Source organism: Hyla sarda, chromosome 4 (genome assembly GCF_029499605.1).
Source record: "Hyla sarda isolate aHylSar1 chromosome 4, aHylSar1.hap1, whole genome shotgun sequence".
NCBI classification, from domain to species: domain Eukaryota; kingdom Metazoa; phylum Chordata; class Amphibia; order Anura; family Hylidae; genus Hyla; species Hyla sarda.
In genome coordinates, this window is record NC_079192.1 from 96983150 (window position 1) to 97005864 (window position 22715).

General features: G+C 46.8%; 1 protein-coding gene across 3 annotated transcripts in view; it reads right to left on the minus strand.

Moving 5' to 3' along the window:
• DIS3L (DIS3 like exosome 3'-5' exoribonuclease) overlaps positions 1-13758 on the minus strand; it is a 59980-nt gene extending 46222 nt beyond the window's left edge. For 2 of the 3 annotated variants that reach the window (XM_056571682.1, XM_056571681.1), the window contains exon 1: positions 1547-1880. In XM_056571682.1, coding sequence (XP_056427657.1) covers positions 1547-1673 — 127 coding nt within the window. In that variant the 5' untranslated portion in view covers positions 1674-1880. Of the gene's footprint in view, positions 1-1546; positions 1881-13699 lie in introns of those variants that run through there. The other variant, XM_056571683.1, reaches the window with a different exon arrangement.
• Between the last annotated feature and the right edge of the window lie 8957 nt (positions 13759-22715).

The window sequence follows — 22715 nt, forward strand, 5'->3', positions numbered from 1 at the left end:
CCGGCAGTAAAAAAATAAAGATGGACAAACCTTCCTCCGCTCCCCCGAGGCCTCCGGTAACCGGCTCCGGTCTCCGCCGTGCTCCTCTTCCTGGTTGCCGGTGGTCGGAGAGTCTTACTGCGCTCAGCCAATCACCAGCCGCAGCGAAGTCCAACTCGGCCGGCGATAGGCTGAGCGGCAGGGTGACGTTTTCGGCCCCAGCAGCAGGTGCCGATGTAGCGAAGAATTTTGTGTCCTGAAGCGTTCTCACACTGCCGCTCAGCCTATCGCCGGCCGAGTCGAACTTCGCTGCGGCTGGTGATTGGCTGAGCGCAGTATGATTCTCCGACCACCGGCAACCAGGAAGTGGATCGCAGCGGAGACCGGAGCCGGTTAACGGGGGAGCGAAGGAAGGTATGTACATCTTTATTTTTTTTTTACTGCCGGCAGTATGGGGGGACAATTTTTATACTCTGGAGTTCTCCTTTAAGGACAAAATGGGGTCTGGTCCTTAAGGGGTTAAATAGAAGGATTTAAGAATCTGTTTAAGTTTGTGACACTAGTTGATTTAAAAAACAATAGTTTTCCACTGGAGTACTCAGCCCAGGCAAAAATAAAAAAAAAAAAGAAGAAGAAACTTTCACTCACCTTCCTGCGTTCCCCCGGAGCGCTGCTACAGCTGTTCGGTCCTCCGGTCCGGTCTTCTTCATGTGCAAGGATCGTCACACGGTGCTCAGCCTATCACCGGCCACAGCAATGTCCGCCTCGGCCGGTGATAGGCTGAAGCCGTGAGACAATCCGTGCACAGGAAGAAAGCAGAAGACCGGACCGGAGGACCAAACAGCTGTAGCAGCGCTCCGGGGGAACGCAGGAAGGTGAGTGAAAGTTTCTTTCTTTTTTTTTTTTCAGCCCGGGCACAATGGACTCAAAATGGACTGAGTCCTTAAGGGGTTAATGTTGTAGAGACCTGTCAAAAGTTTTGATCAGTCAGGGTCTGTATGTTCACACTGTGACCGACCATTAGAATGAGCTGGGACATGAGTGCGTTAAGCCAGACAAAACTTACAGTAAGTCTATGGGGTTGTCTCGGGCAGCACACTCTTCCCTAGGGAAAGCTCAGACCCCGACCGACCAACACTTTTCACTTGTCTCTAGGACAGTGTTTCCCAACCAGTGTGCCTCCAGCTGTTGCAAAACTACAACTTCCAGCATGCCCGGACAGCCTTTGGCTGTCCGGGCACGCTGGGAGTTGTAGTTTTGCAACAGCTGGAGGCACCCTGGTTGGGAAACACTGCTGTAGGACATGTGAAAAGCTTTTTATAGAGACAGGTACCCTCTAAAAAGACTTGTCTGTTGATGGGAATGACTGTACAGCAATAACGTCCAGCCTATGGCTCTCCAGCTTTTACAAAACGTCAACTCCCATCATTGAGGCTGTCAGGGCATGATGGGAGTTGTAGTGGAGTTGTACTGTATGTAATGTAAGCAGCTCCGGTATAATACACCGCCCCCAGCAGGTGTGACAACTACATGGCATCAGTCATGCCCACGTTAAAGCAGCTCTCACCCTTGGCACAGGCTTGGCACAGCGGACTCCCACAGCTGACGTCCTCCCTCAGATAATGCTCCCGCACCGCCCGCAGTGTCCGGCCCCGCTGCGTCTTCAGGTGGAGGACCCGCTCCGTCTTCAGCATGGCTACGGCCTAGTTCACCCCCACAAGCCGGGGCTTTTCCTGATTCCCCACGCCCGGCAGCGCTCGGCTTTTTCCGACAACAGAACGGAGCGGGAAGCCACGCCCACTTAGGACACGCCCCATCTCTACTTGATGTTTTGAAATCTTAGACGGCCACACCCCCTTCGCGCTGTACAGAGCGGCAAAGTCATGTGGAAGTCACGTGACCGCCTGTCACATTGTATGTAGGCATGCACTGGTGCAGCCAACGCAGGAAAGAATGTAATGTGAATAAGAGCTTGGACTGATTCTCCATCATTCATTCAAAACCTGTCCAGAGGAAAAGTTGCTGAGTTGCCCATAGCAACCAATCAGATCGCTTCTTTCATTTTTCACAGGCCTTTTAAAAAAAATGAAAGCAGCGATCTGATTGGTTGCTATGGGCAACACATCAACTTCCCCCTCTGGACAGATTTTGATAAATCTCCCCTTTAGTGAACACACTGCTGTTCTGGCTGCATTCACGCTTCTGTCAGAGGCTTTGTTGGTAGTTCCATCAGATTTGCGAGCTGCGCAATTCTTACCCTTAAAACGACAAAGCCACACGAACACAATTGTAAGGCTATGTTCACATTTGCATCTTAAAATATGCATTTAAGCAAAATAAGCCTTAAATTTTAAGCTTTTATTTTTTAAGAAGTGTTATTTTTGGGTGTTTTATGGGCGTTTTGTGCAACTTAGTTCTTTTTGTGAAGTGATTAAGGGTGCGTTCACACGGAGTAAATGAAGAGTAATTCACGCTGAAAAATTTATGGGCGGAAAAAATTATTTTATTTGCGTGGAATTGCGCGCAGAAATGGAGAAAGAAGTGAAGGGGTTTTCAGCCATTTCCGCGCAAATTGTGCGCAAATCCTGCGCTAATTGCGTGTGAATTCCGCGTGAAAAAGTCAGGCGGAATTTTTTTTTACCATTGACTTCAATTGATTTCTGCTAGTGGATTCTGTTTGAAGAATGAACATGCTCTTTCTTCAAGCGGAACGGAATTCAGCGTAGGAATACTGCTAGCAGAATTTCCGCAGTGTGAACAGGACAGCAGAAATAACAATAAAGGGGTATTCCAGGCAAAACCGATATATATATATCAACTGGCTCCGGAAAGTTAAACAGATTTGTAAATTACTTCTATTAAAAAATCTCAATCCTTCCAATAGTTATTAGCTTCTGAAGTTTTCTGATGATGTCACGTCCCGGGAGCTGTGCATGATGGGAAAATATCCCCATAGGAACTGCACAGCTCCCGGGACGTGAGTCATCAGAGAGCAGTTAGACAGAAAACAACAACTCAACTTCAGAAGCTAATAACTATTGGAAGGATTAAGATTTTTTGATCAAAGTAATTTACAAATCTGTTTAACTTTCCGGAGCCAGTTGATATATAAAAAAAAGTTTTGGCCTGGAATACCCCTTTAAAGTCAATGGGCAGAGGAGATGTGCATTAGTTTGGAGCGGAGAATTCAAGAGGAATTACTTGAGTAAATTCCTCTTGAATTACTCTGTGTGAACACACCCTAAAAGTGTTTATGTGCAACAAACTCATCCCAAAATGTTTTTAAAAATGTGCACTTTACTTTCACTTTTTGTTCTTTTTCTTTACCACCAAAAAACTGCATCATAATCCTGATAAAAAATAAAAAAAACACACATAACGTTCACACATTCTTTTTATTAGGTTTTTTTAAAAAAAATAAAATAAAATAAAAACCAAACTATTTTTATACACCTTTTGTGACATTTTATGGCCAAAAATAAGGAACATGCTAATTTTCTTTTTAAATGGGCACTGTCAGATAGAAAAACGTTTGATATGTTGTAAAGCATGCAAAAACAATAGGTTTTGCAATTGCTTTCATTGGAAAATTTCCAGTATTTCATACTGAAAAATCCAGTCAAACAACTGCCTCCCCCCCTGCCTCCTTGGACACATACTAGTCCTGCTGTGTCCATGCGTCATCACCTATGTCATGGACACACTTCCTTGATTGACAGCTGTGAGCGCAGGGCTCAGAGCTGGAGGAAAAATCCTCCCACTGTCAGCTTGTGTCCCGCTACTGTCAGTGAGGACAAGCTGGGAGTTGTAGTTTTGCTAATGCTAGAGGAGATGTGAGCAGACAGCATACTGAGGGAGGGGGCGGAGACCTGCACAGTGAGGCCACGCCCCCTCCCTTTGAGAGGAATTCAGACTAGTGAGCTAAATTCAAAGTGTAATAGAAAAATAAATAAAGGTGCTAGACACATAAAAATGAGATGTACATGGTCAGGATTAGGTACTGAGTGATATATATATAAAAAAATTTGAATCTGACCGGTGCGCTTTAAGGACTAAGCCTTGAAAACGGGGCCAATTTCCATTTTTGCGGTTTTGTCTTTTCCTTCTCCCCTCCTAAGCGGTCGTTCACATGGACGGATCCGCAGCGTATTTGACACTGTGGATCCGACGACAATGGACCCTACAATTTTTCCTCTATCTGTGCAATCCGCCTCTATGAGCAGACACACTGTGATTTGCGAGTCGCCACACGCATGCGCAGTATACTCGCACACATCAAGCGCGTGGCAACTCGCTCGTAGCAGCGGATTGCCGCTATGAGCAGGCACAGATAGAGGCAACACTTTAGGGTCCATCATCAGCAGATCCGCCCGTGTGAACAAGCCCTAAGAGACTTTTTTATTGTTCCATTCACATTTTCCATAGAAAAAAATGCCAGAAGAAAACCTGTGTGGAAACCTAGCCTTACAGTTGGGGGGGGGGGGGGGGGCTTGGGTCTTTACTATAGTGAAATGTTTCCGACTTGCAGGATTCCTCTCTATTTACTATGGGAATTCACAGACTTACAAGTCGGGAACATTTTCAGTCCAGCTATTTCTTGGTGGAAGTTTCCAGCCATTTATTCACAGGATTCATGCCCCCTTTCTGGCCCAACACGCCCCTTTTTAACAGGCCATGCCCATTTTCTAGGTTTGTAGGTTTATTTTGGCACATTGCACCACAAATATTGATGCAGGCACAATTTGTGCTACAATGCACCAAATTCTGGTGCACAATCCAACAAAACAGGTTGGGTTTACATTAGTAAATCAGAGCCAGTATCTATAACCCTTTAACCTGTTGGGGACGGAGGGCGTACCTGTACGCCCTCCGCCCACTCCCTGTCTATAACGCGGGGCTACGTGTCATAACGGTCGGGCCCGGCACCAAGCAATGGCCGGGACCAGTGGCTAATAGTGCGCGGTACTGATCGTGGTGCCGCGCACTATTAACCCTTTAGACCCTGTGTTCAAAGTTGAATGCCGCATCTAAAGTGAGAGTACGCTCATGCCGGCTAGCTCAGGGGGCAGTTCGGGATCATTGCAGCGAAATCACGGCATCCAGAACAGCTGTAGGACAGCAATAGGATCCCCTTACCTGCCTCCTGGTGTCCGGTCGCTGAATGACTGCTCAGTGCCTGAGATCCAGGCATGAGCAGTAAAGCGGCAGAATCATTGATCAATGGTTTCCTATGAGAAACCATTGATCAATGTAAAAGATCAGTGTGTGCAGTGTTATAGCCCCCTATGGGAGCTATAACATTGCCAAAAAAAAAAGTGGGAAAAAAAAGTGAATAAAGATCATTTAACCACTTCCCTAATAAAAGTTTGAATCACCCCACTTTTCCCATAAAAAAATTGTGTAAATAAAAATAAACATTTGTGATATCGCCGCGTGCGGAAATGTCTGAATTATAAGAATATATTGTTAATTAAACCGCATGGTCAATGGCGTATGCGCAAAAAAATTCCAAAGTCCAAAATAGCGTATTTTTGGTCACTTTTTATATCGTGAAAAATGAATAAAAAGCGATCAAAAAGTCTGATCAATACAAAAATGGTACCATGGTGTAAAAAATTCAAAATCTTCATTTTTTACACTCTCGTGTTTTTGTACACCCAGTTTTTGAAATTTTAAAAGGGGTAAAAAGGAGAAAAAGCCCCCCCCCCCAAAAAATTTGTAAGGAAATACTTCATATGTGTATGTCAAGTGCTCTGTGGATGCACTAGAGGCCTCAGAAGGGAAGGACCAACAATGGGATTTTGGAGAGTGAATTTTGCTGAAATGGTTTTTGGGGGGCATGTCGCAATTAGGAAGCCACAATGGTGCCAGAACAGCAAAAAAAATTAAAAAATAACCCATGGCACACTATTTTGGAAACTACACCCCTCAATGAATGTCAAAAGGGGTACAGGAGCTCTGGCCGGCTTCTTACATGACAGTGGGTTCAGCCTATCACAGGCCGGGGCAGGACATCGCTACGGCCGGTGATACGCCGACGGCTCTGCGGCGTCCCCGTCCCCAGGAAGTGGAATGAAGTCAGCACTGCCGGACCGTGAGGCCTGTGCCGGACCAACGGGGGCTCGTAGGAAGGTATGCATGAGTTTATTTTGTTTATTTTTGAGGCCCGGGCACGGGCATATACAGTGACCCCCCCCGACCTACGATGGACCCGACATATGATGAAATGAGGGGCGCAGTGAGAATTTACACCCCACTGGTGTCTGACAGATCTTTGGAACAGTGGGCTGTGCAAATTAAAAATTTTGTACAGCCCACTGTTCCACAGATCTGACAGACACCAGTGGGGGGGGCGGGGGGGGGGGGGGGTAAATGCTCACTGTACCCCTTGTTACGTTCCTCAAGGGGTCTAGTTTCCAAAATGGTATGCCATGTGGGGGTTATTTTGCTGTCCTGGCACCATAGGGGCTTCCTAAATGCGACATGCCCCCCGAGCAAAATTTGCTCTCCAAAAGCCAAATGTGACTCCTTCTCTTCTGAGCATTGTAGTTCGCCCGTAGTGCACTTCAGGTCCACTTATGGGGTACCTTCATACTCAGAAGAGATGGGGTTACAAATTTTGGGGGGTCTTTTCTGCTATCAACCCTTGCAAAAATGAGAAATTTGGGGGGAAGCACACATATTAGTGAAATTTTTTTTTTTTTACATATGCAAAAGGCGTGAAACCCCTGTGGTGTATTAAAGCTCACTTTATTCCTTGTTACGTTCCTCAAGGGGTCTAGTTTCCAAAATGGTATGCCATGTGTTTGCTGTCCTGGCACCATAGGGGCTTCCTAAATGTGGCATGCCCCCCGAGCAAAATTTGCTCTCAAAAAGCCAAATATGACTCCTTCTCTACTGAGCATTGTAGTTCTCCCGTAGTGCACTTGAGGTCAACTTATGGGGTACCTCCATACTCAGAAGAGATGGGGTTACAAATTTTGGGGGGTATTTTCTGCTATTAACACTTGCAAAAATGTGAAATTTGGGGGGAAACACACATTTTAGTGAAAACATTTTTTTTTTTTTTACATATGCAAAAGTCGTGAAACACCTGTGGGGTATTAAGGCTCACTTAAAGGGGTATTCCAGGCAAAAACTTTTTTTATATATCAACTGGCTCCGGAAAGTTAAACAGATTTGTAAATTACTTCTATTAAAAAATCTTAATCCTTTCAATAGTTATTAGCTTCTGAAGTTTTCTGTCTAACTGCTCAATGATGATGTCATGTCCCGGGAGCTGTGCATGATGGGAGAATATCACCATAGGAACTGCCCAGCTCCCGGGACATGAGTGATCAGAAAGCAGTTAGACAGAAAAAAAACAACTCAACTTCAGAAGCTAATAACTATTGCAAGGATTAAGATTTTTTAATCGAAGTAATTTACAAATCTGTTTAACTTTCCGGAGCCAGTTGATATATAAAAAAAAAGTTTTGGCCTAGAATACCCCTTTAATTCCTTTGTACGTTCCTCAAGGGATCTAGTTTCCAAAATGGTATGGCATGTGTTTTTTTTTTTTGGCTGTTCTGGCACCATAGGGGCTTCCTAAATGCAACATGCCCCCCAAAAACCATTTCAGAAAAACTCACTCTCCAAAATCCCCTAGTCGCTCCTTCGCTTCTGAGCCCTCTACTGCGCCCGCCGAACAATTTACATACACATAGGAGGTATTTCCTTACTCAAGAGAAATTGAGCTACAAATATAAGTATACATTTTCTCCTTTTACCCCTTGTAAAAATTCAAAAATTGGGTCTACAAGAACATGTGAGTGTAAAAAATAAAGATTGTGAATTTTCTCCTTCACTTTGCTGCTATTCCTGTGAAACACCTAAAGGGTTAAAACGCTGACTGAATGTCATTTTGAATACTTTGGGGGGTGCAGTTTTTATAATGGGGTCATTTGTGGGGTATTTCTAATATGAAGACCCTTCAAATGCACTTCAAACCTGAACTGGTCCCTGAAAAATAGTGAGTTTGAAAATTTTGTGAAAAATTGGAAAATTGCTGCTGAACTTTGAAGCCCTCTGGTGTCTTCCAAAAGTAAAAACTTGTTAATTTTATGATGCAAACAGTGCAAAAGTTTTTATTTGGAATATCCATTTTCCTTGCAAGCAGAGAGCTTCAAAGTTAGAAAAATGCTACATTTTCAAATTTTTCATCAAATTTTGGGATTTTTCACCAAGAAAGGATGCAAGTTACCACAAAATTTTACCACTATGTTAAAGTAGAATATGTCACGAAAAAACAATCTCGGAATCAGAATGATAACTAAAAGCATTCCAGAGTTATTAATGTTTAAAGTGACAGTGGTCAGATGTGCAAAAAACCCTCTGGTCCTAAGGTGTAAAATGGCTGGGTCCTTAAGGGGTTAAAGGAGTACTCTGGTGCAGAGTATTCCTGCTCCGTCCTGCCCCGGCTGCAAAAAAATGAAAAATAACCATCTCTCACCTTCCTGGGTTCCCGCGGAGCGCCACTACAGCTGATCGGTCCTCCGGTCCATCCTCTTCATACTTCCGTGTGTAACAAAGTGTCACATGGCGCTCAGCCTATCGCCTGACCGCTGCGATGTTCTGCCTCGGCCGGCGATAGGCTGAGCGCCATGTGATGCTTCGTTACACACGGAAGTATGAAGAAGATGGACCGGAGGACCGATCAGCTGTAGTGGAGCTCCGCGGGAACCCAGGAAGGTGAGAGATGGTTTATTTTCATTTTTTTTGCAGCCGGGGCAGGACGGAGCAGGAATACTCTGCACCAGAGTACTCCTTTAACCCCTTAAGGACCCAGCCATTTTACATTTTAGGACCAGAGTTTTTTTTGCACATCTGACCACTGTCACTTTAAACATTAATAACTCTGGAATGCTTTTAGTTATCATTCTGATTCCGAGATTGTTTTTTCATGACATATTCTACTTTAACATAGTGGTAAAATTTTGTGGTAACTTGCATCCTTTCTTGGTGAAAAATCCCAAAATTTTATGAAAAATTGGAAAATGTTGCATTTTTCTAACTTTGAAGCTCTCTGCTTGCAAGGAAAATGGATATTCCAAATAAAAACTTTTGCACTGTTTGCATCATAAAATTGACAAGTTTTTACTTTTGGAAGACACCAGAGAGCTTCAAAGTTCAGCAGCAATTTTCCAGGACGGAGCAGGAATACTCTGCACCAGAGTACTCTTTTAATAGTTGGTAGACATAAGTAGCAGCCCCCTGTAGACCACAGCCCCCCTTTAGACAGTGGGCCCCCATTTAAACAGCAGCAGGGCCCCCCCTTTAGACAGCAGTAGCCCCCCCCCTTTAGACAGCAGCAGGGCCCCCCTTTAGACAGCAGCAGGGTCCCCCCTTTAGACAGCAGCAGGGCCCCCCTTTAGACAGCAGCAGGGCCCCCCCTTTAGACAGCAGCAGGGCCCCCCTTTAGACAGCAGCAGGGCCCCCCTTTAGACAGCAGCAGGCCCCCCCTTTAGACAGCAGCATGCCTCCCCTTTGGACAGCAGCAGGCCCCCCCTTTAGACAGCAGCAGGCCCCGCCTTTAGACAGTAGCAGGCCCCCCCCTTTAGACAGCAGCAGGGGCCCCCACCTTTAGACAGCAGCAGGGCCCCCCCCTTTAGACAGCAGCAGGGCCCCCCCTTTAGACAACAGCAGCCCCCCCCCTTTAGACAGCAGCAGGGCCCGCCCCCTTTAGACAGCAGCAGGCCCCCCCCCCTTAGACAGCAGCAGGGGCCCCCACCTTTACACAGCAGCAGGGCCCCCCCTATAGACAGCAGCAGGGGCCCCCCCTTTAGACAGCAACAGGGGCCCTCCTGTTTAAACAGCAGCAGCCCCCCCCCCGTTTAAACAGCAGCAGCCCCCCCTGGTAGACATTAATAGAAGCCCCCCTCCTTGCAGGCAGCTCACCTCCTCCGTCGGGTGCTGACGCTCTGCTGCCCCGTTCTCCCGTCCTCCGGTCCGCATCATGGCGTCCTATGGAGGAGCATGTGACATATACATCACTCTGCTTCCTCCGTAGCGTTACGCTGGGCGCAGGGGAGGAGGCAGAGTGATGTATATGTCACATGCTCCTCCATAGAACGACATGATGCGGACCGGAGGACGGGAGAACGGGGCAGCAGAGCGGCAGCAGGTATCGGGCATGGTATCGGGGACATTAAACGAGTCCCCGATACCATGCAAATGGCTAGTACTGGCTAGTATCGGTATCGGGACATCCCTAGACATGGCTCCTCCCATTTGTCTTGATCATCTCTGAGATGTTTCTACACCTGTGGTAAATTCAGGTGATTGGACAAGATTTGGAAAGTGTGAGCCCTGTCCATATAAGGTCTTACAGCTGACAATGTATACTAGAGCAAAAACCAAGAAAGGAAAGAGCTGCCTATAGCAAATAAAAATCTGCTGTACTTAGATCTAGAACCCAAAGGACGCTCTGGCCGAGCTCCAAAGATTCTGTGTGCAGACTGGAGAAACTTCCAGAAGATTAAATGGGTACTCCCCCTCCCCCCCCCCCCCCCCGACATCTTATCACTTATCCCCTAGGTAAGATGTCTGATTTCAGGCGTCCCCCACGATCTCTTGTACGGAACCCAAGTAATCCGCATGCACGGAACAAACTCTGCTAATTGCCGGATTACAAGCGGTCACAGCTGTCACGCCTCCTCCCATAGACATTAATGTAACCACAACCGCTCAAAGCCTAGCACAACCAGCGTTTTGATCTCTGGACTGGCATAAGATGTCAGGAATAAGATGTCTAGTGGAGGAGTAACCCTTTAACCAACACTACAGCTCTTTATTAATCTAGGCTTTATGGCCAGAAATAATCCACCGCTCAGAAAGCCACCTGGAGTTTGCAAAAAAAGAAAAATAAAAACACATAAAGGACTGTGAGAAACAATACTTTTGAGTGTTATGAAACCAATAATTTCGTTTTTGGCCTTAATTCTAAGTGTCATTTCTGGAGGAAACCAAGCACTTCTCACCACCTGCCAAATACCATACCTACAGTGTAGCATGGTGGCGGCGACATCATGTTGTGGGGGTATTTTTCAGAGACTGGGACAGGAAAACAGAGTGCTCTGGGTCAAGGGGTTAAAGTTCCACTGCCATTAGACAGATTAATTTTAAATACAGGTATTTAAGTTTCCAATGAGATGCCAGGGCCCGAGGAATGTCGGAGTTGGAAGATTTTGTGGAATTTTCTAATAAATACATGTTACTTAATTTTTCTCCAGTCACATTTTACCATGTTATTATTTTCGGTCAGGATCAGATGAGAGGTGCAATAGCCAGACACTTCAGTAAAATGCAGGACCCTTCCATACTGTAAGTCACATTAGTGGGTTCTCCTGTGCTGCTCTTCAGGTACTAGAAATCAGTGGTGAAGGGATGGTGATAAGTACCGGAAGAGTTAAGATTTTTAGATAGAAGTAATTTAGATATCTGTTTAACTTTTTAGCACTAGTTGATTTAAAAAAACATTTTTTCCATCGGAGTACACTTTTAATTACATCTTTGTCTGGATGTCTGGATATTGGACTCAAGATATAAAGTGAAAAGGGTGACAAACCCAAGTGTATTTGGAAGGAGAGCCCAGGAGATGATCAGACAAATGTTAAAGATCCTGTTACGAATATTTAATGCTGGAGCATTTCAGTCTAAGGACTGAATTATACATATTAATATATATAAAAGTCCAATCTGCATTTCTGTCACATATAATACGGCCGCCACAATGTCTACACAATAATGGCATCACCATGATTTCCTGATAATAAATATGCGACTTGAAGCTATTTTGTAAAACACATGCATTTATCATTTACCTCATTACTTAATATAATTGACATGGCATAAAAATGTTGTACAGAATGGGGAAATATAGGTCAGCAGCCAAGGCATAACACAGGATCTGGTCAGGATGAATGCAAGATGGGGATGTCTTGTCTTGAAGACTAGACAAAGAATGGTTTTAGAAGTGTGGACATCATGGATAAAGGGGTTATCCAGGAAAAAACTTTTTTTTATATATCAACTGGCTTCAGAAAGTTAAACAGATTTGTAAATGACTTCTATTAAAAAATCTTAATCCTTTCAGTACCTATGAGCTGCTGAAGTTGAGTTGTTCTTTTCTGTCTAAGTGCTCTCTGATGACACCTGTCTCGGGAGCTTTCCAGAGTAGAAGCAAATTCCCATAGCAAACCTATTCTGCTCTGTGCAGTTCCTGAGACAAGCAGAGATGTCAGCAGAGAGCACTGTTTCCAGACAGATAAGAACAACTCAACTTCAGCAGCTGATAATTATTGGAAGGATTACGATTTTTTAATAGAAGTCATTTACAAATCTGTTTAACTTTCTGGAGCAAGTTGACCTAAAAAAAAATATATTTTTTCCTGGAATACCCCTGTAAGACTGAGCTTACTTGTGAGAACCAAAATGATATGGGTATACATATCACCAAAGCAGGTCCTTCAGCTACTGTGGGGCCACTTGAGAAAGCTTTGATCCAATGGGCTGTTAAAGCCTAAGTAGGACTCTGTCCAGATGCAATGGACCAGAAGGAAAGGTCTATTGGGATTTTTGCACACTTGGAAAGGAAAAAGGGATATAGCTATAGGGTTTCCACCAAATAAATAATTGTCTGCAAAAAGTAATACAGCAAATTCAATTTAATAAGGATGCAGGGCGTACGAGTACGCCCCCGTTTCCAAGTCCTTAAGGACTCAGGGCATACCTGTACCTGATCCCTGATCCCGCTAATTGGGTTTAAACCGTTCTCACGAGCGGAGAACAGATTAAACCCTGTGACTCCCGGTTGCTACACGCAGCCAGGACCCACGGCTAATGCCGGGCACTGCCGATCGGGCCGATGCCTGGCGTTAACTCTTTAGATGCCACGATCAAAGTTGACCGCAGCATCTAAACTGAAAGTAAAACTATCCCGGCAGCTCAACGGAGCTGATTGGGACTATTGGGACAGCATCGCAATGTCCCGATCAGCTTACTGGATGACGGGAGAGTCCTCAACTGCCTCCTCCTCGTCTGATCGGCGATCTACTGCTCCAGTAGCAGAGCGCCGGTAACACTGATCAATGCTATGCTATGGGATAGCATTGAACAGTGTAATCAAAAGATTGCATGGTATAGCCCCCTGAGGGGGCAAAAAAAAAAGTTAAGTGGTAAGTGGATTGAGATGTGAGATTTGGGATTGTAAAGGAGTTGTCTTATTTTTACAATAATCTTTGGTTAAAAATGTTCAGTGACAAAGAGCTGATTACAGGTTATCTAACTGCTGGATCCCCAAAAGTTAGCTGTGGTATCTAGGGGAACCTAGCAACAAGTTCTCAAAATAAATTGTTGTAACAGTATAACACTACCGTAAGACATTTTGGTTCTGCAATATAATGAACTGAGGCAGTTTTGGACTGTGGTGCCTAAGGCCCAAAAATGGGCCAAATCTAAAACTGTGTAATACCTTATTGAACTGTTTTGTTCACTACGTAGGGTGCAATATATCACAAGCAGCCTAGGCCAATAATTTTGATCATTGGGTAGTTGTCATCCTTAGCGCTCTGGCTGCAAATGCTGGCCGTGAGCGCATGGCCCCGTCTCCTGCTGCCGCTGCTGGGGCTGGAATTCGCATCAGGGGACGCGCCCGCATGTTGAATCCCAGCCCGTCACTCACCACCTGCTCCTCCTGCACTCTTCTCAGCTTCTGTGCTCTGGGACGCGTGTCCCCGTCCCTTAGGGCTCGCGAGCGCTGGAGCTCTGAAATATAAAGGGCCATTAATTAAGTAACACCTGTGCTCACTTAATAAATTCCTCCACCTCTCACACTTCCCTGCCAGATCTTTGTTGCCCTAGTGCCTGAGAGAAAGCGTTCCTGTGTATTGCCTTGCCGTGTATCATACCCTTTGCTCTGTGACCTGACCTTGCTACTTTGCCGCTTGCCTACTGACCACTTGCTACGTTCCTGACTATGCTACTGTGCTGCCAGCCCTGACCTTCTGCTATCCTGACCACGAGTTGCCGTTTCCTACCTGTGCCTCGAATTCCTCAGCCGCCTGTGTGGTTGAGCGGTGCCAGGGGTAGTGACCGGGTGCCAGCACCTTAGCCTCTGCTCCCTGCTACGTTCCGTGTCATCTGCCACACAGGTCCAGCGGATCCACATCCACCGGTGTTCCTGTCTGCTGAAACGTGAGTGTTACAGTACTAAAGTCTAGGTACCCTGCCAATCATTACCATGAAAGGAGCTTGACCTTCCTGTAAGCCATGCTGCTATCTTATTGCCACACTCTCACCCACCACTGTTGTCTCCAGACTTCCATCCACCGTTGTTGCCTCCAGACTCCCACCCACCACTGTTGCCTCCAGACTCCCACCCACCGCTGTTGCCTCCAGACTCCCACCCACCGCTATAGCCTCCAGACTTCCACCCACCACTTTATATTTTTATAAAATGAACAATGGGCATTCTTCTAAAAAACACCCTCTAATGCTGCACTTTGGTCAGACTGGAAAGAACTACACAACTTCCTCTGGAGCATACAACAGCTGATACTGTACTGGAAAACTTAAGATTTTTAAATAGAAGTAATTTACAAATCTGTGGAAAGGAAATCAGCAGTGAAAGGGGATAGAGGATAAGTGTCTGATAGTGGGGGTTGGGGGGGGGGAGGTCACAGATGGGAATGAAAGGGCGTTTCAAGAAACTGTGAAAAAATTTATGATCAGGGCACCTTTGGCTATTTAACGATACTCGAACTCTGTAAGTTTTAGGTCTTAACAAATGTGAAGATTGACAGTCTTTTTTCCAACTGTGTTATACTTAAACAGTGTAAACGTAGACTAAGAAGTATAAGGCTGGGTTAACAGCATAATAAAAAAAAGTTAAATAGTCATAAAAAGCTAAAACTGCAGTTGTATAAATTAAATATAATAATGTGTTCCTATAAAGTCTATGGAAAAGTGTCCATCAGCGCACACATTGTATAAAAATACACCAGTAATTCTGACATTGCAATTATTGCCATTTTTTAAACAATGCGTGCACTGTAGGCGCTTTTCCATATACTTAATGGAACACATTATTAGATTAACTGCGGCTTGATGTATTGATGTATCGATACCTCTTCACCTCCTGTCACGATGCCGGCTGGCAGGTAGTGGATCCTCTGTGCCAGAGAGGGATTGGCGTGGACCGTGCTAGTGGATCGGTTCTAAGTCACTACTGGTTTTCACCAGAGCCCGCCGCAAAGCGGGATGGTCTTGCTGCGGCGGTAGTGACCAGGTCGTATCCACTAGCAACGGCTCAACCTCTCTGACTGCTGAAGATAGGCGCGGTACAAGGGAGTAGACAGAAGCAAGGTCGGACGTAGCAGAAGGTCGGGGCAGGCAGCAAGGATCGTAGTCGGGGGCAACGGCAGGAGGTCTGGAACACAGGCTAGGAACACACAAGGAAACGCTTTCACTGGCACAATGGCAACAAGATCCGGCGAGGGAGTGAAGGGGAAGTGAGGTATAAATAGGGAGTGCACAGGTGAACACACTAATTGGAACCACTGCGCCAATCAGCGGCGCAGTGGCCCTTTAAATCGCAGAGACCCGGCGCGCGCGCGCCCTAGGGAGCGGGGCCGCGCGCGCCGGGACAGGACAGACGGAGAGCGAGTCAGGTACGGGAGCCGGGATGCGCATCGCGAGCGGGCGCTACCCGCATCGCGAATCGCATCCCGGCTGGAGACGGTATCGCAGCGCACTGGGTCAGTGGAGCTGCCCGGAGCGCTGCGGTAGCGAGAGAGAAGCGAGCGCTCCGGGGAGGAGCGGGGACCCGGAGCGCTCGGCGTAACAGTACCCCCCCCTTGGGTCTCCCCCTCTTCTTAGAGCCTGAGAACCTGAGGAGCAGACTTTTGTCTAGGATGTTGTCCTCAGGTTCCCAGGATCTCTCTTCAGGTCCACAGCCCTCCCAATCCACCAAAAAGAACTTTTTTCCTCTGACCGTCTTGGAGGCCAGTATCTCTTTCACTGAGAAGACGTCAGAAGAACCGGAGACAGGAGTGGGAGAAACAAATTTGGGAGAGAAACGGTTGATGATGAGTGGTTTAAGAAGAGAGACATGAAAGGCATTAGGAATACGGAGAGAAGGAGGAAGAAGAAGTTTGTAAGAGACAGGATTAATTTGGCACAAGACTTTGAAGGGACCAAGATAGCGTGGACCCAGTTTGTAACTGGGGACACGAAAGCGGACATATTTAGCGGAGAGCCATACCTTGTCTCCGGGAGCAAAAATGGGGGGAGCTCTTCTTTTCTTATCGGCAAACTTTTTCATGCGAGATGAAGCCTGTAAAAGAGAATCTTGGGTCTCTTTCCATATGGTGGAAAGATCACGAGTCACTTCATCTACAGCGGGCAAACCAGAGGGCAAGGGAGTAGGGAGGGGGGGAAGAGGGTGACGGCCGTACACCACGAAAAATGGGGATTTGGAGGAAGATTCAGAGACTCTAAAGTTATACGAGAATTCGGCCCATGGTAGAAGATCTGCCCAATCATCCTGGCGGGAGGAAACAAAATGTCGTAAATAATCACCCAAGACCTGGTTAATTCTTTCTACTTGTCCATTGGATTGAGGATGATATGCAGAAGAAAAGTTTAATTTAATCTTGAGTTGTTTACAGAGAGCCCTCCAGAATTTTGACACGAATTGGACGCCTCTATCCGAGACTATCTGTGTGGGCAACCCGTGAAGACGAAAAATGTGTACAAAAAATTGTTTAGCCAACTGAGGCGCTGAAGGAAGACCAGGAAGAGGGATGAAATGTGCCATCTTGGAGAATCGATCAACGACCACCCAAACAACAGTGTTGCCACGGGATGGGGGTAGGTCTGTAATAAAATCCATACCAATCAGAGACCAAGGCTGTTCGGGGACAGGCAGAGGATGAAGAAAACCAGCGGGCTTCTGGCGAGGAGTCTTATCCCGAGCACAGACAGTGCAGGCTCGCACAAAGTCCACGACATCCGTCTCCAGAGTCGGCCACCAATAGAAGCGAGAGATGAGTTGCACAGATTTCTTGATGCCTGTATGACCTGCGAGATGGGAGGAGTGACCCCATTTGAGGATTCCGAGGCGTTGGCGTGGAGAGACGAAGGTCTTTCCTGGAGGAGTTTGCCTGATGGAGGCTGGAGAAGTGGAGATCAGGCAGTCAGGAGGAATGATGTGTTGCGGAGAGAGTTCAACTTCCGAGGCATCCGAGGAACGAGAGAGAGCATCGGCCCTAATGTTCTTATCGGCAGGCCGAAAGTGAATTTCAAAATTAAATCGGGCAAAGAACAGAGACCACCTGGCCTGGCGAGGATTCAGCCGTTGGGCAGACTGGAGATAGGAGAGGTTCTTGTGATCGGTGTAAATAATAACAGGAAATCTTGATCCCTCCAGCAGATGCCTCCATTCCTCAAGTGCTAATTTAATGGCTAGAAGCTCTCGATCCCCGATGGAGTAGTTCCTCTCCGCCGGAGAGAAGGTCCTAGAAAAAAAACCACAAGTAACAGCATGCCCGGAAGAATTTTTTTGTAGAAGGGCCGCTCCAGCTCCTACAGAGGAGGCATCAACCTCCAATAGGAAGGGTTTAGATGGGTCAGGTCTGGAGAGCACGGGAGCCGAAGAAAAGGCAGACTTGAGCCGTTTAAAGGCGTCTTCCGCTTGAGGAGGCCAAGACTTGGGATTGGCATTTTTTTTGGTTAAAGCCACGATAGGGGCCACAACGGTAGAAAAATGTGGAATAAATTGCCTGTAATAATTGGCGAACCCCAAAAAACGTTGGATAGCACGGAGTCCGGAGGGGCGTGGCCAATCTAAGACGGCAGAGAGTTTGTCTGGATCCATTTGTAGTCCCTGGCCAGAGACCAAGTATCCTAGGAAAGGAAGAGATTGGCATTCAAACAGACATTTCTCTATCTTGGCATAAAGTTGATTGTCACGAAGTCTCTGAAGAACCATACGGACATGCTGGCGGTGTTCTTCTAGATTGGCAGAAAAAATCAGGATATCGTCCAGATATACAACAACACAGGAGTATAAGAGATCACGAAAAATTTCATTAACAAAGTCTTGGAAGACGGCAGGGGCGTTGCACAGGCCAAAGGGCATGACCAGATACTCAAAGTGTCCATCTCTAGTGTTAAATGCCGTTTTCCATTCATCCCCCTCTCTGATGCGGATGAGATTATAAGCACCTCTTAAGTCCAGTTTGGTAAAGATGTGGGCACCTTGGAGGCGATCAAAGAGTTCAGAGATGAGGGGTAGGGGGTAGCGGTTCTTTATCGTGATTTTATTAAGACCGCGGTAGTCAATGCAAGGACGTAGAGAGCCATCTTTTTTGGACACAAAGAAAAATCCGGCTCCGGCAGGAGAGGAGGATTTACGGATAAAGCCTTTTTTTAAATTTTCCTGGATGTACTCCGACATAGCAAGAGTCTCTGGGGCGGACAGAGGATAGATTCTGCCCCGGGGTGGAGTAGTGCCCGGGAGGAGGTCAATAGGACAATCATAAGGCCTGTGAGGAGGTAGAGTCTCAGCTTGTTTTTTGCAAAAAACATCCGCAAAGTCCATATAGGCCTTAGGGAGACCGGTTACAGGGGGAACCACAGAGTCACGGCAAGGGGTACTGGGAACCGGTTTTAGGCAGTCCTTGAAACAAGAGGGCCCCCAACTCTTGATCTCCCCAGTGGACCAATCCAGGGTTGGGGAATGGAGTTGAAGCCAGGGTAGTCCAAGGAGGATTTCGGAAGTGCAATTGGGGAGGACCAAAAATTCAATCTTCTCGTGATGAGGTCCGATGCACATTAGAAGGGGCTCCGTGCGGAAACGTATGGTACAATCCAATCTTTCATTGTTTACACAATTGATGTAGAGGGGTCTGGCGAGACTGGTCACTGGGATGTTGAACTTGTTGACGAGAGAGGCCAAAATAAAATTTCCTGCAGATCCGGAATCCAAGAAGGCCATAGTAGAGAAGGAGAAGGCAGAGGCAGATATCCGCACAGGCACAGTAAGACGTGGAGAAGCAGAGTAGACATCAAGGACTGTCTCACCTTTGTGCGGAGTCAGCGTACGTCTTTCCAGGCGGGGAGGACGGATAGGACAATCCTTCAGGAAGTGTTCGGTACTGGCACAGTACAGGCAGAGATTCTCCATGCGGCGTCGTGTCCTCTCTTGAAGTGTCAGGCGAGACCGGTCGACCTGCATAGCCTCCACGGCGGGAGGCACAGGAACGGATTGCAGGGGACCAGAGGAGAGAGGAGCCGGGGAGAAAAAACGTCTTGTGCGAACAAAGTCCATATCCTGGCGGAGCTCCTGACGCCTTTCGGAAAAACGCATGTCAATGCGAGTGGCAAGATGGATGAGTTCATGTAGGTTAGCAGGGATTTCTCGTGCGGCCAGAACATCTTTAATGTTGCTGGATAGGCCTTTTTTAAAGGTCGCGCAGAGGGCCTCATTATTCCAGGATAATTCTGAAGCAAGAGTACGGAATTGTACGGCGTACTCGCCAACGGAAGAATTACCCTGGACCAGGTTCAACAGGGCAGTCTCAGCAGAAGAGGCTCGGGCAGGTTCCTCAAAGACACTTCGAATTTCTGAGAAGAAGGAGTGTATAGAGGCAGTGACGGGGTCATTGCGGTCCCAGAGCGGTGTGGCCCATGACAGAGCTTTTCCAGACAGAAGGCTGACTACGAAAGCCACCTTAGACCTTTCAGTAGGGAACTGGTCCGACATCATCTCCAAGTGCAGGGAACATTGGGAAAGAAAGCCACGGCAGAATTTAGAGTCCCCATCAAATTTATCCGGCAAGGATAGTCGTAGACCAGAAGCGGCCACTCGCTGCGGAGGAGGTGCAGGAGCTGGCGGAGGAGATGATTGCTGAAGCTGTGGTAGTAGCTGCTGTAGCATCACGGTCAGTTGAGACAGCTGTTGGCCTTGTTGCGCTATCTGTTGTGACTGCTGGGCGACCACCGTGGTGAGGTCGGCGACAACTGGCAGAGGAACTTCAGCGGGATCCATGGCCGGATCTACTGTCACGATGCCGGCTGGCAGGTAGTGGATCCTCTGTGCCAGAGAGGGATTGGCGTGGACCGTGCTAGTGGATCGGTTCTAAGTCACTACTGGTTTTCACCAGAGCCCGCCGCAAAGCGGGATGGTCTTGCTGCGGCGGTAGTGACCAGGTCGTATCCACTAGCAACGGCTCAACCTCTCTGACTGCTGAAGATAGGCGCGGTACAAGGGAGTAGACAGAAGCAAGGTCGGACGTAGCAGAAGGTCGGGGCAGGCAGCAAGGATCGTAGTCGGGGGCAACGGCAGGAGGTCTGGAACACAGGCTAGGAACACACAAGGAAACGCTTTCACTGGCACAATGGCAACAAGATCCGGCGAGGGAGTGAAGGGGAAGTGAGGTATAAATAGAGAGTGCACAGGTGAACACACTAATTGGAACCACTGCGCCAATCAGCGGCGCAGTGGCCCTTTAAATCGCAGAGACCCGGCGCGCGCGCGCCCTAGGGAGCGGGGCCGCGCGCGCCGGGACAGGACAGACGGAGAGCGAGTCAGGTACGGGAGCCGGGATGCGCATCGCGAGCGGGCGCTACCCGCATCGCGAATCGCATCCCGGCTGGAGACGGTATCGCAGCGCACCGGGTCAGTGGAGCTGCCCGGAGCGCTGCGGTAGCGAGAGAGAAGCGAGCGCTCCGGGGAGGAGCGGGGACCCGGAGCGCTCGGCGTAACACCTCCTAGGATATTTACTTAAACTTGGCTTAGTTTAACCCAAAAATGTCACAAATCTTGGGACATGGCGTTGCATCTAAAGCCTTGGCTCATTTTTGAGAAGCCAAACGTCTTGTGGGAATGGGCGCAGAAAGTGCACCATGATGTCCACACTTACATTTAAGGTTCAAATAGATATGGGCATACTTATCATAGAAGCAGTTAGTGTAGGTTTAGATCCTGTGGCTGGTGAAAGCCTAACTAGGACTCCCCCTCTCCTGTTGCACCACAGTAAACCAACAAATAGGGTATAGACTTCCCCTGTGAGGGGGCCTTATTTGTAGGCATTTAAGAGGATTGGGGATTTGGGGGTTAGAGGGGGTAATTTCACCCCTTCACATCCAAGTGAACAAATATATTGAACATATAGCGTAGCTATAAAGGTAGCAGTCCCCCCCGGGGCCCTGGTGCCTTAGGGAGCCCCATAGCACATCTGCCCCATAAGAGAGCAGTACAATAATTGGCATAGGGGGCCCTGTTGCAGATTTAGCATCGAGGGCCTGAAGCTACAAGCTATGCCTCTGTGATGCACTATGTCTGTTTTTTTGAGGAAAAGCTTTTGACCAAGATTTGTGTATTTTCCTTTGTTCCTTGCATATCTTCTATTTGGTGATATATGGGATAAGTCTTTTGAATTAAATGTATTCTTCAGTATTTGTCTATTCTTCTTTCTCATCTTTGTTTTCAGATGTTGCTCTCACACTGTATGATCATGTCTACAAAGGTACTATATAGAATAAAAGGTACTATATTTAAAAAAAAAGGAAAAGTACCTTTTATGGGGAAACTAATTCAGTGATAATTACACTGTCTTATGGGTCTTTATGTACAGGCTATAAATGAATATTCAGTATGGTAATAATTACATTTATACAGGTACTTCCAGAGGCAGCAGAAGGGTTTCATGGCTTACCTAGAAGTCTTCATATAGATAGCAGTGCCAATCCAAACACTATGAAAGAGAACAAGGTCATAGCATTTATGCAGTTTAATGAAAGGCACAACCTGTGGTTTATTGTTAAGCATGAAGCTCATCCCTTCAGTAAGAACTGTTGGTCATTGACTGGGTTTTACTGCCTACCCTTATTGGCAATGGGAGAGGGGATGTTTTAAGGGGAAACTGGCAGCTGGTTCACACGCACTGAGCCCAATACACAGGGTTACAGTGTGGGTGAACCAGATTATAAGAGGTATCACTTCTTGCCTCCATTGTGCAAAACTATTAGTAATGCGGGCTAATACAACGGGCATCTCCGGAACCAGACCATGGATCCGAGTAAGATTGCATTTACACCACATTTTAACTATTGAATGAGCCGACCGGAGTCAAACAGAATAGCACGGTTTTAGGTCCGGTCACAAAACCGGATACAAGTGAAGAAATTGACGACCGGAGTAACTGTTTAACTCAGGTCGGCTCATTCAAATGAATGAGATACAGGCCGGTTCCCATAGTGAAATCGTAGTGTGGACCCAGCCTTAGTGATACCTCGTTATAGTCCAGTTCACCCGCACTAAACCCAATACATGAGTGTCAGTTTCCCTTTAAAGCATTACTGTCATTTTAATGATTTCTTGACATGTATTTCATAATATTCCGCCCATGAGCTTTATAGTAATGTTCCTGTGGTGCTCCAGATATTGATGAACCACAACTCCCAACTTGCCCTGACAGCCTTTGGCTCCTCTAGGACTCCTTTTAATATGGACATTTATGGGACACCCTATAAATCACTGTTTCCCAACCTGTGGCCCTGAAGCTGTGGCAAAACTACTGCAACTATTATCCCCTGACTGCTGAAGGGTTATAGGACATGATGGGAGTTGTGGTTTTGCACACTGCTGTATTAAATAAGTCATTGTGTGCAATTTTATTGGATACCCTATAAAG